Source organism: Tamandua tetradactyla, chromosome 5 (genome assembly GCF_023851605.1).
Source record: "Tamandua tetradactyla isolate mTamTet1 chromosome 5, mTamTet1.pri, whole genome shotgun sequence".
In the NCBI taxonomy this organism is placed as follows: domain Eukaryota; kingdom Metazoa; phylum Chordata; class Mammalia; order Pilosa; family Myrmecophagidae; genus Tamandua; species Tamandua tetradactyla.
In genome coordinates this window covers 67,617,073-67,629,443 of record NC_135331.1, presented here as the reverse complement: position 1 = coordinate 67,629,443, position 12,371 = coordinate 67,617,073, and the positions used below count along the sequence as shown (strand labels likewise).

Below are 12,371 nucleotides of genomic sequence, written 5' to 3'. Positions count from 1 at the left end.
ATTTTAAAAAGGGGCATCAATGAAAGGGAGAGGTAAGAGGTATGGTACTGTAATCTTTTTTTTTTCTGTTTTTGCTTTGTTTCTTTTTTCTGTTGTCTTTTTATTTCTTTTTCTGAATTGATGCAAATGTTCTAAGAAATGATCATGATGATGAATATGCAACTATGTGATGATATTATGAATTACTGATTACATATGTAGAACGGAATAATGATATGTTAAGAATGTTTTTGTTCATTTGTTAAATTTTCTTTTAATAAATAAATAATTAAAAATAACAAAAAAGGGGGGGGCAATCCACCAAGAATAAATAATAATCATAAGTATATATTCACCTAACCAGGGTGCAGCAAAACACATGAAGCAAACACTAGCAAAACTAAAGGGGGAAATAGACGTATCTACAATAATAGTTGAAGACTTCATCCACCATTTACATCAACAGACAGAACATATAGACAATGGATCAATAAGGAAACAGAGAACTTAAATTATTTGAAAGGTGAACTAGACCTAAGAGACATATACAAAACAATGTACCCTAAAACAACCGGATATTCATTCTTCTCAAGTGTTCATGGATCATTCTCCAGAACAGACCACATGTCTGGTCACAACACAGGTCTCAGTAAATTTAAAAAGGTTGAAATTATACCCAGTATTTTTTCTGACCATAATGGAACGAAGCGAGAAATCGATAAGAGGTCTAAAGGACCAGAAAATGCAAAAATGTATAGAGGCTAAACAACATGCTCAATCAGTTGGTCAAAGAAGAAACTGCAAGAGTAATCAGTAAATATCTTGAGATGAATGAAAACAAGAACACAACATATCAAAACATATGGGATACAGTGATGGTAGTGTTGAAAGGGAAATTTATAGAACTAAAGTACATTAAGAAGGAGGAAAGAACTAAAATCAAAAACCTAACTAAGCACTTGGAAATACTAGGGGGAAAAAAAAACAAATTAATACCAAAGCAAGCAGAAGGAAAGAAATAACAAAGATTAGAGCATAAATGAATAAAAGTGAAAACAAACAAAAAAAGATAATCAACAAAATAAAAAATTGGTTCTTTGAAAAAAATCAACAAAATTGCCAAGTCCTTGGCTAGACTGTCAAAGAAAAAGAGAAGATACAAATAAATAAAATCATAAATGAGAGATGAGACACTACTACTACATAAATTAAAAAAAGACTATCAACAATTGAACAGCAGAAAACTAGAAAACTGAGATGAAATGGAAAATGTTCTAGAAACACACCAACAACCTACACTAACTCTAAAAGAAACAGAGGCCCTCAACAAACCAATCCAAGCAAAGAGAATGAAACAGTCATCAAAAATCTCCCCAAACTGAGAGACTCCAAACACAGTTGAGAGGTTATCGTGGAGGTTATTCTTACGCTTAAATAGATATTACCTTTTTAGTTAAGATGTAATGGAGAAGCTGGAGGGAACTGCCTGAAGATGTAGAGCATTTATTGAAGATGATTGTATAGTGATATAGCTTTCACAATGTGACTGTGTGATTGTGAAAACCTTGTGTCTGATGCTCCTTTTATCTACCTTTTCGACAGGTGAGTAAAACATACAGATTAAAAATAAATAATATGGGGGGCAAATGTTAAAATAAATTTAGTAGATTGAAATGCTAGTGATGAATGAAAGGGTGGGGTAAGGGGGGTATGGGATGTATGAATTTTTTTCTGTTGTCTTTTTATTTCTTTTTCTGAATTGATACAAATATTCTAAGAAATGATCATGACGATGAATATACAACTGTGATGATATTGTGAATTACTGATTATATATGTAGAATGGAATGATCATATGGTAAGAATGTTTGTATTTGTTTGTTGTTATGTTTAAAAAAATTTCTTGAATAATAAAAAAAAAATCTCTCCAAAAAAAAAAAGCCCAGGATGGTTTCACAGGTAAATTTTACTAATCGTTTCAAGAACAATATCAATCCTGCTTAAACCCTTCCAAAAAATTGAAGAGGAGGGAACACTATCTAATTCATTCTATGAAGTCAACATCACCCTAATTCTTAAGCCAGATAAAAATATGATAAGGAAAATAACATCTTGTTAATTAATACAGATGAAAAAAATGCTCAACAAAATACCTACAAATCTAATCCAACAGCACATTAAAAGAACTATATGACATGATCAAGTGAGTTTTACCTCAGGTATGTAAGGGTGATTCAAAATAAGAAAATCAGTTAATATAACATGCCACATTAACACACTGAAGGAGAATAACCATATGTTCATCTTGATTGACACAGAAAAGGCATTTGACAAAATCCAGCAACCTTTCTTGATAAGAAACATTTCGAAAGGTAGAAATCAAAGGTAACTTCCTCAACATGATATAGGGTACATATCAAAAAAACACAGCTAACATTGTACTCAATAGTGAAAGAGTGAAAGCCTTCCTGTTGGGATAAGGAACAAGACAAGGATGCCTACTATCACTGCTGTTATTCAATATTGTGCTGAAAGTTCTAACTAGGGCAGTTAGGTAAGAAAAAGAAGTAAAAGGCATCCAAATTGGAAAGGAAAAAGTAAAACTTTCACTATTTGCAGATGATATGATCCTACACCTAGAAAGTTATTAAAAACCCAAAACAAAGCTACTAGAGCCAATAAATAAGTTCAGCAAAGTGGCAGGATAACATCAACGTGAAAAATAGTGTTTCTATACACTACCAATGAGCAATCTGAGGAAATCAGGCAAAAATTCCATTTACAATCGGAACTAAAAGAATCAAATAAAAGGAAATAACTTACCAAGAATGTAGAGCACATGTACACAGAAAACTATAAAACATTGTTAAAAGAAATCAATGACAACTTAAATAAATGGAAAGACATTCTGTTTTCAGGATTGGAAGACGAAATGTTGTTAAGATGTCAATCCTACCCAAACTGATTTACAGATTCAGTGAAATCCCAATCAAATTTCAACAGCCTAGTTTGCAGAATTAGAAAAGCCAAATATCAAATTTATTTGGAAGGGCAAGGGGCTCCAAATAGTCAAAACCATCTTGAAAAAGAAAAATGAAGTTGGAGGACTCTCATGTCCCAGCTTTAAAGTATATTACACAGTTGCAGTAGTAAAAACAGCATGGTATTGGCATAAAGATAGACAACGTAAACAAATTTAGAGTTCGGAAATGGACCCTCATATCTATGGCCAACTGATTTTTGACAACGCTGCCAGGTCCATTCACTGGGACAGAACAGTGTCTTCTACAAATGGTGCTGGGAGGACTAGATATCCATATGCAAAAGAATTAAAGATGACCCCTATCTCACACCTTATACAAAAATTAACGCCCAGAGACCCAGGTTCGATTCCCAGAGCCTGCCCATGCCAAAAAATATATACAATATATATACATATATACAACACAGTTTGGGTAGACAACAGTGGCTCAGTGGGTCACCTGCCATACCAGAGACCTGGGTTTGATTCCTGGTGCTTGCCCATGTAAAAAGAAAAAAAAAACTACACAAAATGAATCAAAGACCTGAATATAAGAGTCAGTACAATAAAACTCCAGGAAGAAATGTAGATAAGCAGCTCCAAGATCAGGTGATAGGTGCTGGTTTCTTAGTCTCTACACCCAAAGCATAAGCACCAAAAACAATAGATAAATGGAAAAAAAAAAAAAGATAAATGGGTATTTCTCAAAATTGAGTGCTTTTGGGCGTCAAAGGACTTTGTCAAGAGGGTGAAAAGGCAACCTACTCAATGGGAGAAGATATTTGGAAATCACAGTATCAGATTACGGTTTAATATACAGGATATATAAAGAGATTCTATAACTCAACGATAAAAAGACAAAACAACCCAATTTTTAAAAATTGGCAAAAGGCTCAAATAGACATTGTTCCAACAAGAATAATATACAAACATGAAAAGATGCTCAACATCACTAGCTATTAGGGAAATGCAAATCAAAACCACAATGCGATACCATTTCACACCTATCAGAATGGCGATTAATTTAAAAAAACAGAAAACTACAAGTGTTAGGATGTGGAGAAATAGGAATACTTATTCACTGTTGGTGGGAATATGGAATGGTACAGACACTCTGGAAGACTATTTGGTGGATCCTCAGGAAGCTAAATATAGAAATGCCATATGATCCTGCAATTCTGCTAGTCACTACATATATACTCAGAAGAACTGGAGGCAAGAACACAACAGACTTCTGCACACTGATGTTCACTGTGACATTATTCACAACAGCCAAAAGATTGAAACAACCCAGGTGTCTATGACCTGATGAATGGATAAACAAAATATGGTATATATTATTTAGCTGTAGGAAGAAATAATGTCTTGATGCCTGTGATAACATGGATGAATCTTGAGGACATCATTTTGAATGAAATAAGTCACACACAAAAAGGTAAATATTGTATGACCTCACCAATATGAGCTAAATATAACTAGAAAACTCATGGTGCTATCATCTAGTACATAAGTCAACAAAAGATAGAATGAAAGCAGAAAATGGAGAGCTGATGTTTTGTGCAGAATTTGTGGTAAGGTTGATTGTAAATGTTTGGAAATGGATAGAGGTGATAGTAGCACGTTACAGTGAGTATAATTAACAGTGATGATATGTGGATGTGACTGTGGTTGAATGGGAATGTTTAGGTTGGGTATGTAACTAGAAGAAAAGCCAGAGGATAAAATATGGGACTGTATACCATTGTGAACTCTCTTGTGGGTGAAAAGGTTCTAGAATTGATTGTAATGATGAAATCTAACTCTGTGAATATATTAGAAGAAACTGGCTGTACACTTTAAATGTATCGTATGGTACGTGAATTTAACTCAACACAACTGCTTAAAAAATGTCTGCACATTTAAGTTACAACAGACCAAATCATTGTCTGTTTTGCTCATCTCATTAATGGTAGCCACGAGCTTAGACATTCAGAAGAAATTCCCATCACAATTCATAAGCATACATGCTTAGGTATTTTGAGATGAAATGTCATGTCAGTTACTCTCAAACGGTACAGCAAAAAATGAAAAATAAAATGAGTATATTATGTATATAGATGTACATATACATATGTGCACAGAGATAAAACCAAACAAAAAAGTTGAATAATTGGTAAATTTGGGAGAAGGCTATATGGCTATCTTTGTTTTCAATGTTATCTCAATTTTTTCAGAGGTTGAAAATTTTCAAAATTAAAAACTTGGAAGAAACACAACCTATAATTTAGTTCATTTGTCTTTCATGTATGCAAAAGATAATTATGTGAATAAGAAGTAACTAAGAACTGTGTATATTGAATTTGATCTGGCAAAGCAGAGAGTTTAGTAAAATAAGAAATCAGTTGCTAATATATTCTAAATTAGACTGAAAAAGGAAAAAGAAATCAATAAAGTTCTATTTCTGACTTCTTTCTTTTCATCTGTGCCATCAAGTCATAAGTAAGTCTTTTCAAAGATATGAAGTATATAAACACTCACTATCTTCTCCTGGACAGGGCATGCCAGGACGTTCTGGTACACAAGGGAATACTGAAAGAAAATAAACTAAAATTAACACAGCATATTTTAAGGCATGCAAATTACACAGACTATTAGATTCAAATGTCAAAAAACTAACCCAAATTTTTATCTGACCCTCTCCTTTACTTGACATAAGCTTCTTAGCATATGGTCAATATTATTTTTTTGAAGGAATCCATTTCATTAAGGTTATATAAAACTTTTTTTATGAAATGAAGCATGTCTATAAACCACACATTAGGAGCTCTAATTGCAGTCCCTGTTTTATCATTAATTGGTTCTTTGCCCTTAAAATCATTAATTACTATTCCCTTAGTCCTTGTTGTAGTGACATGCTTATTACAATACATTACGAATAAAGTAACACTGGAAAAGCACCCAAATTACTAAAATGTATGCTACCTTAGGAACCATAAATTTATAAACATGCTAATTCAAACCATTTTTATAAAGAGAAGGAATATAGTCAATTATCTGTAGTCTGTGATGTACTACAGAATATGATTTAATAAATACAGAGTATGGGAATCATGATTCTTAATATTATTTTATAAGCTAACATGAAAAAGATGTGTAATGTAGTATAAAAACCAATAAAAATTAAAACTAAAAAGACTTCCAAATAATTGATCAACATTTCTTTAAGCATCATTACAAAGTTTTATTCTACAAACAGGTGACAAAAGATAGATGACTTCTGAAGTTCTGCGAAGATCTTAAACTAAATTATGGATCACCTGGGAATTACCACATCAAATTCTGAAAGCAGAATCAAATCAAACTTTTAAGAATATACACTGTAAAGAAAAGTACAACAGAATATTAAGTAGGTATTGAAATTATTCACTATACTTGGGGGACGATTTACATTTGTTCCAAGATGTAAAGAGTTTCCTAGATTTGGTCCCCTTCAGCTCCCTAAAATGTTACAGGAAATATTACCAATGTTCTGTAATTACAAGCAGTATATTAAGTAGATTCTACACGACATAAAACATTTGAGAGATAGCAAACTAAAATGAAAACAACCCACAGATTTAGAAGGAGATACCTAAGATCTACAGTTATTTATTTGATCACTGAATTCAGATTTCTTCTTTATGCCACTACCCACCTCTTAGGGTTACTGAGGTTTAAACACACTAATGTCTATAAAACACTGCGCAAATGGTTTCTCTATTAACTCTTAAACAAAGGAAAGGATATTTGATATACCTTTTGCATACAGTAGGTTCAGTAGGCCCCTAATTCTCAAATCCTCGCCTAAAGTGTACTATGAAACATTAAGATCGCATTTTAATATCCAAGAAGATACATGCACAGAACAAATTTCTTAAGACTTTAAGAAACATACTTCAATTGACAAACTACTGAATAAGGGCAAAAACATAGCAATGAAGGGTAGAAATTAAGAAAACAACATAGGATTATATTTAAAATAGTTAAGAATATACAGTTATTTCAATAAATAATAGCTATAGAAGAATAAGAAATGACTACTCTTTTACCATGAATTAAGAGTTCAGAATCCTTGTTTAGTTCATAAAGCCTAAAGGCTTCTTCTAACTCCAACTGAGATGATACCGTACATGGGTCTCCTAAAAAATACAAAAAGTAAAATAAAACTCACTTTTTAGAACCTCTAAATATGATGATTAATAAGCAATTTATACATAATATATACAAATTAATATAATAAATCTCGGAGAAAAACAATTTTTATATACATAGAGAACTATTTGACAAGAAGAAATCTTCTGCTTTTTAGACATTTCTATTTTCTGAAGTAGGTGACATAGTGCCATTTCTATTTCTACAAAATATTCCCTGAGGCTAACTGACACCAAATTTTATACATTTAAACTCATTTTATTCTTAATATTATGTATATTCAAAATATAGCAACAAAGCCTACCCTGAATACATTTTAAAATTTCAACCACAATTTGAGTAATGGGAATGGGCAGGAACAAGCTTTCCATTACTTGTTTCTTTAACAGAGGAAGTGAAAGTAGTTTCATTGCAACTATGTGGTCAGTTAGAGGTCTCCAGGTAATCATTACTAAATTTAGTTACAGATCTTTTTCAAAATTTTTCCTTCACATGGCACTCTGCTCCAAGTGGTCACTTAAGGAACATAGTTGCTAAAGTACTCTTGACTCAGCACCACCTCCCACCCTTCCCCTTAGTCATCCCTGGTAATCAATGTGGCGGCACATCACCCTGGATGCCATTCTCCAGTAAATCAGCCATCTGGAACACAGACGGGGACAGAGCTGGGTCTTCCACACCCTCATTCTTTTGCTCATTCCTGAGGTTACACCAAATCTTCCCACACACTAGACGCCACTGATCCTATCCAAATCTCAGTCACTTTCAGGAGAGAGCTACTACGTGAGAAAGTGAAGTTATTTATCTCTTCTTCTTTCCTGCTGTCTCAAAGATATGAGTACCTCTATTTTTTTTTTTCTGTCTTGGCCACTAAATCCCTACTTTCTTTTTTTTTTTTTTTATCTTCTCTGGGAGTTATTCCATTAGACCTTCTCCGTTCCATTTCCAACTTTTCTTTACTTCCACTAGCTCTTCTCAGACAAAGACATGTTTGATTCTTCCTCTCAAAAATCTCTCTCCATTCAGTAGCTACACTTCTTAGGAATAACTGTAGAATGAAACTAAGGGGAAGAGTCTTCAATTTTTCACCTTACAACCTGGGTCTCCAACATGGCAGGCGAGCATTCTACCACTGAACCAACCAGGCATGTATTTTTAGTATTTTTAAACATAGCTTTATAATGTTTTATAATGAAACAAGTTTTCCTAGTATCAAGAGTGATCTACCCTGCTCTCTCCATGTATCTTTCACTCATTCCTCACAACTTTGCTATCAGGTTTTAGTTCATACACTCCATTTAAATTGTGGTAGCAGAGGCCATGAAATTAACTGCCAAAATCAATGGCATCTTTTCATTCTAGTTGATCTCTCTATAGCATCTGACAGAGTTGCCCACTAACTACACAAAATGTGTATCTAGGTTTCTAAAATACCTTTCTCCTGGTTTACTTCCTCTTCTCTTTAACTTTTTATTTGGATTTTTTTCTGTATGCTATATGGTGGGGGTCATTTCATTCATTTTCTGTGTATCTTGTTATTGCAGCACCGTTTGGTGAATTTTGTTTTTCCTTTCTTTTGCTTCCATGTTTGTTTTCTTTTCTTTTCTTTAAAGTGCATGGGCTGGGAATTGAACCCCGGTCTTCCACACAGCAGGTGAGAATTCTACCACTGACTACCCTTGCCCACCGAGAAATTTTTAAACGTATACAAAATCTTGTCTCACCCATATCCCCAACCACTTATCTTTCTCCATTGTATTTCCAACAAATCCCTATATCTCTAAAAGATAAAAATTCCTTAATATAATCACAATACCATCATAAACCAATAAAATTTTTAAATTCACCATAAAATTCACAGACAATATTCACACATCCACAAGCAGCTCAATTTTTAAAAAAGTATTTTAACAATTGAATTGTTTGGATCAGAATCTAAACAATGTCTACATAATACTCTTTTACTCTCGAGGTCTCCCCCCTTCATTGTTACCCACGCATTTTAATTTACTGAAGAAACTGGATCACTTAGCATACAGAAAGCATCTATCATCCAGATTTTGATATCTGTAGCACTTTGATGTCATCAACACATTTCTTTGTCAGCTGTATTTCCTGCATACTGGTAGTTAAAACTAGAGGTTAAATAAGATTCAGTTGTGGCAAACTTTGCAACAACCAGAATCTTATAACAGCTTTTCTCAAAAAGCTCTTATACTCTTCTTGCAGGCGGCTTCTCTCAGTTGGAATTGTGATCCTCTTCACTCAGACCTTCTTTCATCAAAATGACCTCCTGCTGGGGTCAACTATCACTTGCATGCTACAGTTCCCAAACCTGTATGTCTATATTGGGCTTGAGCTCTGTATCCATATTCTGAACTTCCTTTCTCTCCTCTCTTTATATTCCACAGGTGCTTCTCAAACTCAAGATGTCCAAAATATTATCTCTCACCAAAGCTGTGACACTTCTTCTTCCTGTTTTCCTACATTGGTTAACAGTATCAGAATGTATTTAACTCCAAATTACAAGACCTCTGACTCACCTTTCATTCACCTACAAATCCAAGCCAAAAATCTGAAAATCATCCTAGATTACTCCTCCCCTTCATCTTACAAGCACATCATTCATCAAATTCTATCATATATACCACTGATAAGTCGCATATCAGTCCTTCAAATTCTACTGTAATTAGCTGTCTTAGTGGAGAGTCTATTTTTTTCATGAAAATTATTACACTAGCCTCAACTGGTTTATTTACCTAGCACCTCTCTCACATCTTCTCACTAAATTGCCAAAGTCTTCTCTCTAAATACAAACGTCCCATTTTAAAGCTTTTAATGATTCTTCAATTCCTTTAACATATTACATAGCATTCAAGTTACTCTGAAATCTAGCCCTTCTCTTATACTTTGCTATGAGAATAAAATGTGGGACAGACTCTATAGAGGGCAACTCGACAATATAGTTAATTAAAAAAAATTTAAGCCAGCAATTTTACTTAAAGTATTCACCCTCAAACAAACTTACATATATGAAAAATGATACCTGTGTTAAGGAAATTCATAACAGTACTTATACTCACAAGAGTTTGGAAATAAACTAAATGTCTATTATGAATTTATACAAGCTTTAAAATGAATGCAGTAGCTGCATGTGTACTGATATACATGCTAGAAAGCAAAGATCAAATCTGGTCAAAATCTCAAGGGTATGAGACCCTTTAAAACCTCTGAAAAATTTAAGATGGTGCCTTGTAGACTCTATGCTAAACTAGATGTCTTCTAAGATCTTAAGGATGCTGTCTAAGAGCACCCAGACTTTCAGCCCAAATTAGAAAGGGACCTGTCTCAAAGAGCTTGGTGGGTATGGCTTTTTTCTAATGGACTGGATTACAATTTGATACATAGGAGACCCACAGAGATTTAAAGGCATATACTAAGTTCAAAGGGACACAGCAGGTAAAAACGGAGAGAACTGTGGAAACCTATTTTCTCAGGAAACAGTCTGAGAAAGGTATTCAACTGCAAACACAGAACATTTCTTATGACAAAGGAAGAATGACTCAGAAGTCAAAGTCAAGCTCCATGGAAAACCACTCCCAGACAGTAAATCTAGGTTTTAATCAAGGAACTGACAGTTGTGCCCAGCTGTATTTCTGAAAGGTTATGGAACAGACTGTAATAAATCTCTCATTAAAAATGATCATGGTGATGAATACACAACTATGTGATGATATTGTGAGCCACTGAATGGACACCATTTATAGAATGTTTGTATGTTTGTTGTTTACAATAAAAATATTTATATATATAGATAGATAGATAGATATTTATATCTATCTATCTATCTATCTATCTATCTATCTATCTATCTATCTATCTATCTATCTATCTATCTATCTATCTATCTATCTATCTATCTATCTATCTATCTATCTATCTATCTATCTATCTATCTATCTATCTATCTATCTATCTATCTATCTATCTATCTATCTATCTATCTATCTATCTATCTATCTATATATCTCATTCTAGCCACCCTACCCCACTTTGTGAATGGGAATATTTTAGTTCCCCTGTATTCTTCTGCCCTTATCTTATCCACTACATTCAATATAGTAGATGAGTTATTTTATCCACTATATCCAATAAAGTGGAGAAGTGGAAATATTACTTATAACTGAATTTATTGGGTATAAAAGTAAATATACTGGATATGTAGGTAAGCAGATATGTATTATCTTATCCAATATAGCAAGCAGGTCTCAATATTTATAGAACTTCCTCAATATTTTACAGAACTTCCTCAATATTTTACAGGTTTTCACAACTACATGAGTGGCAACCAAGAAGCCTCACCCATACCTGGTACTGACTTAGATGACAAGATCTTGGGCTTTGAGTCTGATATCTTAATAGATGAGACTTTTGGGGATTTGCACATGGAAGGAGCGTAATTTGTGGTTAAAGAGCAAAGTACAGGTCACAAAACATCACTCCTCCCATAAAGGGTTATTTTTATTTTCCCACCTCTTGAATCTAGACCAGCTCTGAAACTACACTAACCAAGAGAGAGCCACAGAAGTGGTGCTGTGCCATGTCCAGGCTCCAGTCTTAACAAGGGCTAATAGCTTTTGCTTTTCATGCTTTGGGATCCCTGACCTACTACATAAGAAGTTGTGCTACTATTGCTGAAGAGGTAATGAGGAAAGGCTATATAGAGAGGAGAGCCCTGCCATCACACAGAGACAGAGAACCAATCATACCAGCATTCCAGTTGTCTCCAGATGTCTCTAGACCCACCTGCCATCTAACTCAATTACAAGAGAGACCTCAGACGAGATCAGCAAAGGAAGCGAACTCACAAAACTGTGAGAGATAATGAAATGGTAGCTTTTAAAATCACTAAATTTTGAGGTGATTTGTTACACAACAATAAATAATCAAAATTTATTCCTACCAGTTTTCAAGTTGAATCTTCAAACTGAATTTCACAAGACCCAGGTCAAATGTCACATCTTCTGAAAAACCTTACACTAAAGAGGTAGTATTTTAAAAATGGTAAATATAAACTAATTTCTTTCAGAATTTTATTAGGTATAATTTACAAACTATACAAAGTGTAAGATTAAGTGGTTTTTAGAATCTTCAGAGTTACGCAGCCATCACAATAGATTTTCATCATCCCAAAAGAAAC

The 12,371-nt window shown here is 33.7% G+C and overlaps 1 protein-coding gene across 4 annotated transcripts in view; it reads right to left on the bottom strand.

Annotated features, from left to right (window-relative positions):
• Positions 1 to 12,371, bottom strand: part of PRKCI (protein kinase C iota) — a 108,741-nt gene that overhangs the window by 44,447 nt on the left and 51,923 nt on the right. For all 4 annotated transcript variants that reach the window (XM_077161017.1, XM_077161015.1, XM_077161018.1 and 1 more), the window contains 2 exons: positions 7,069 to 7,158; positions 5,519 to 5,569 (listed from right to left, as the gene is read on the bottom strand). In XM_077161017.1, coding sequence (XP_077017132.1) covers positions 5,519 to 5,569; positions 7,069 to 7,158 — 141 coding nt within the window. The remainder of the gene's footprint in view (positions 1 to 5,518; positions 5,570 to 7,068; positions 7,159 to 12,371) is intronic.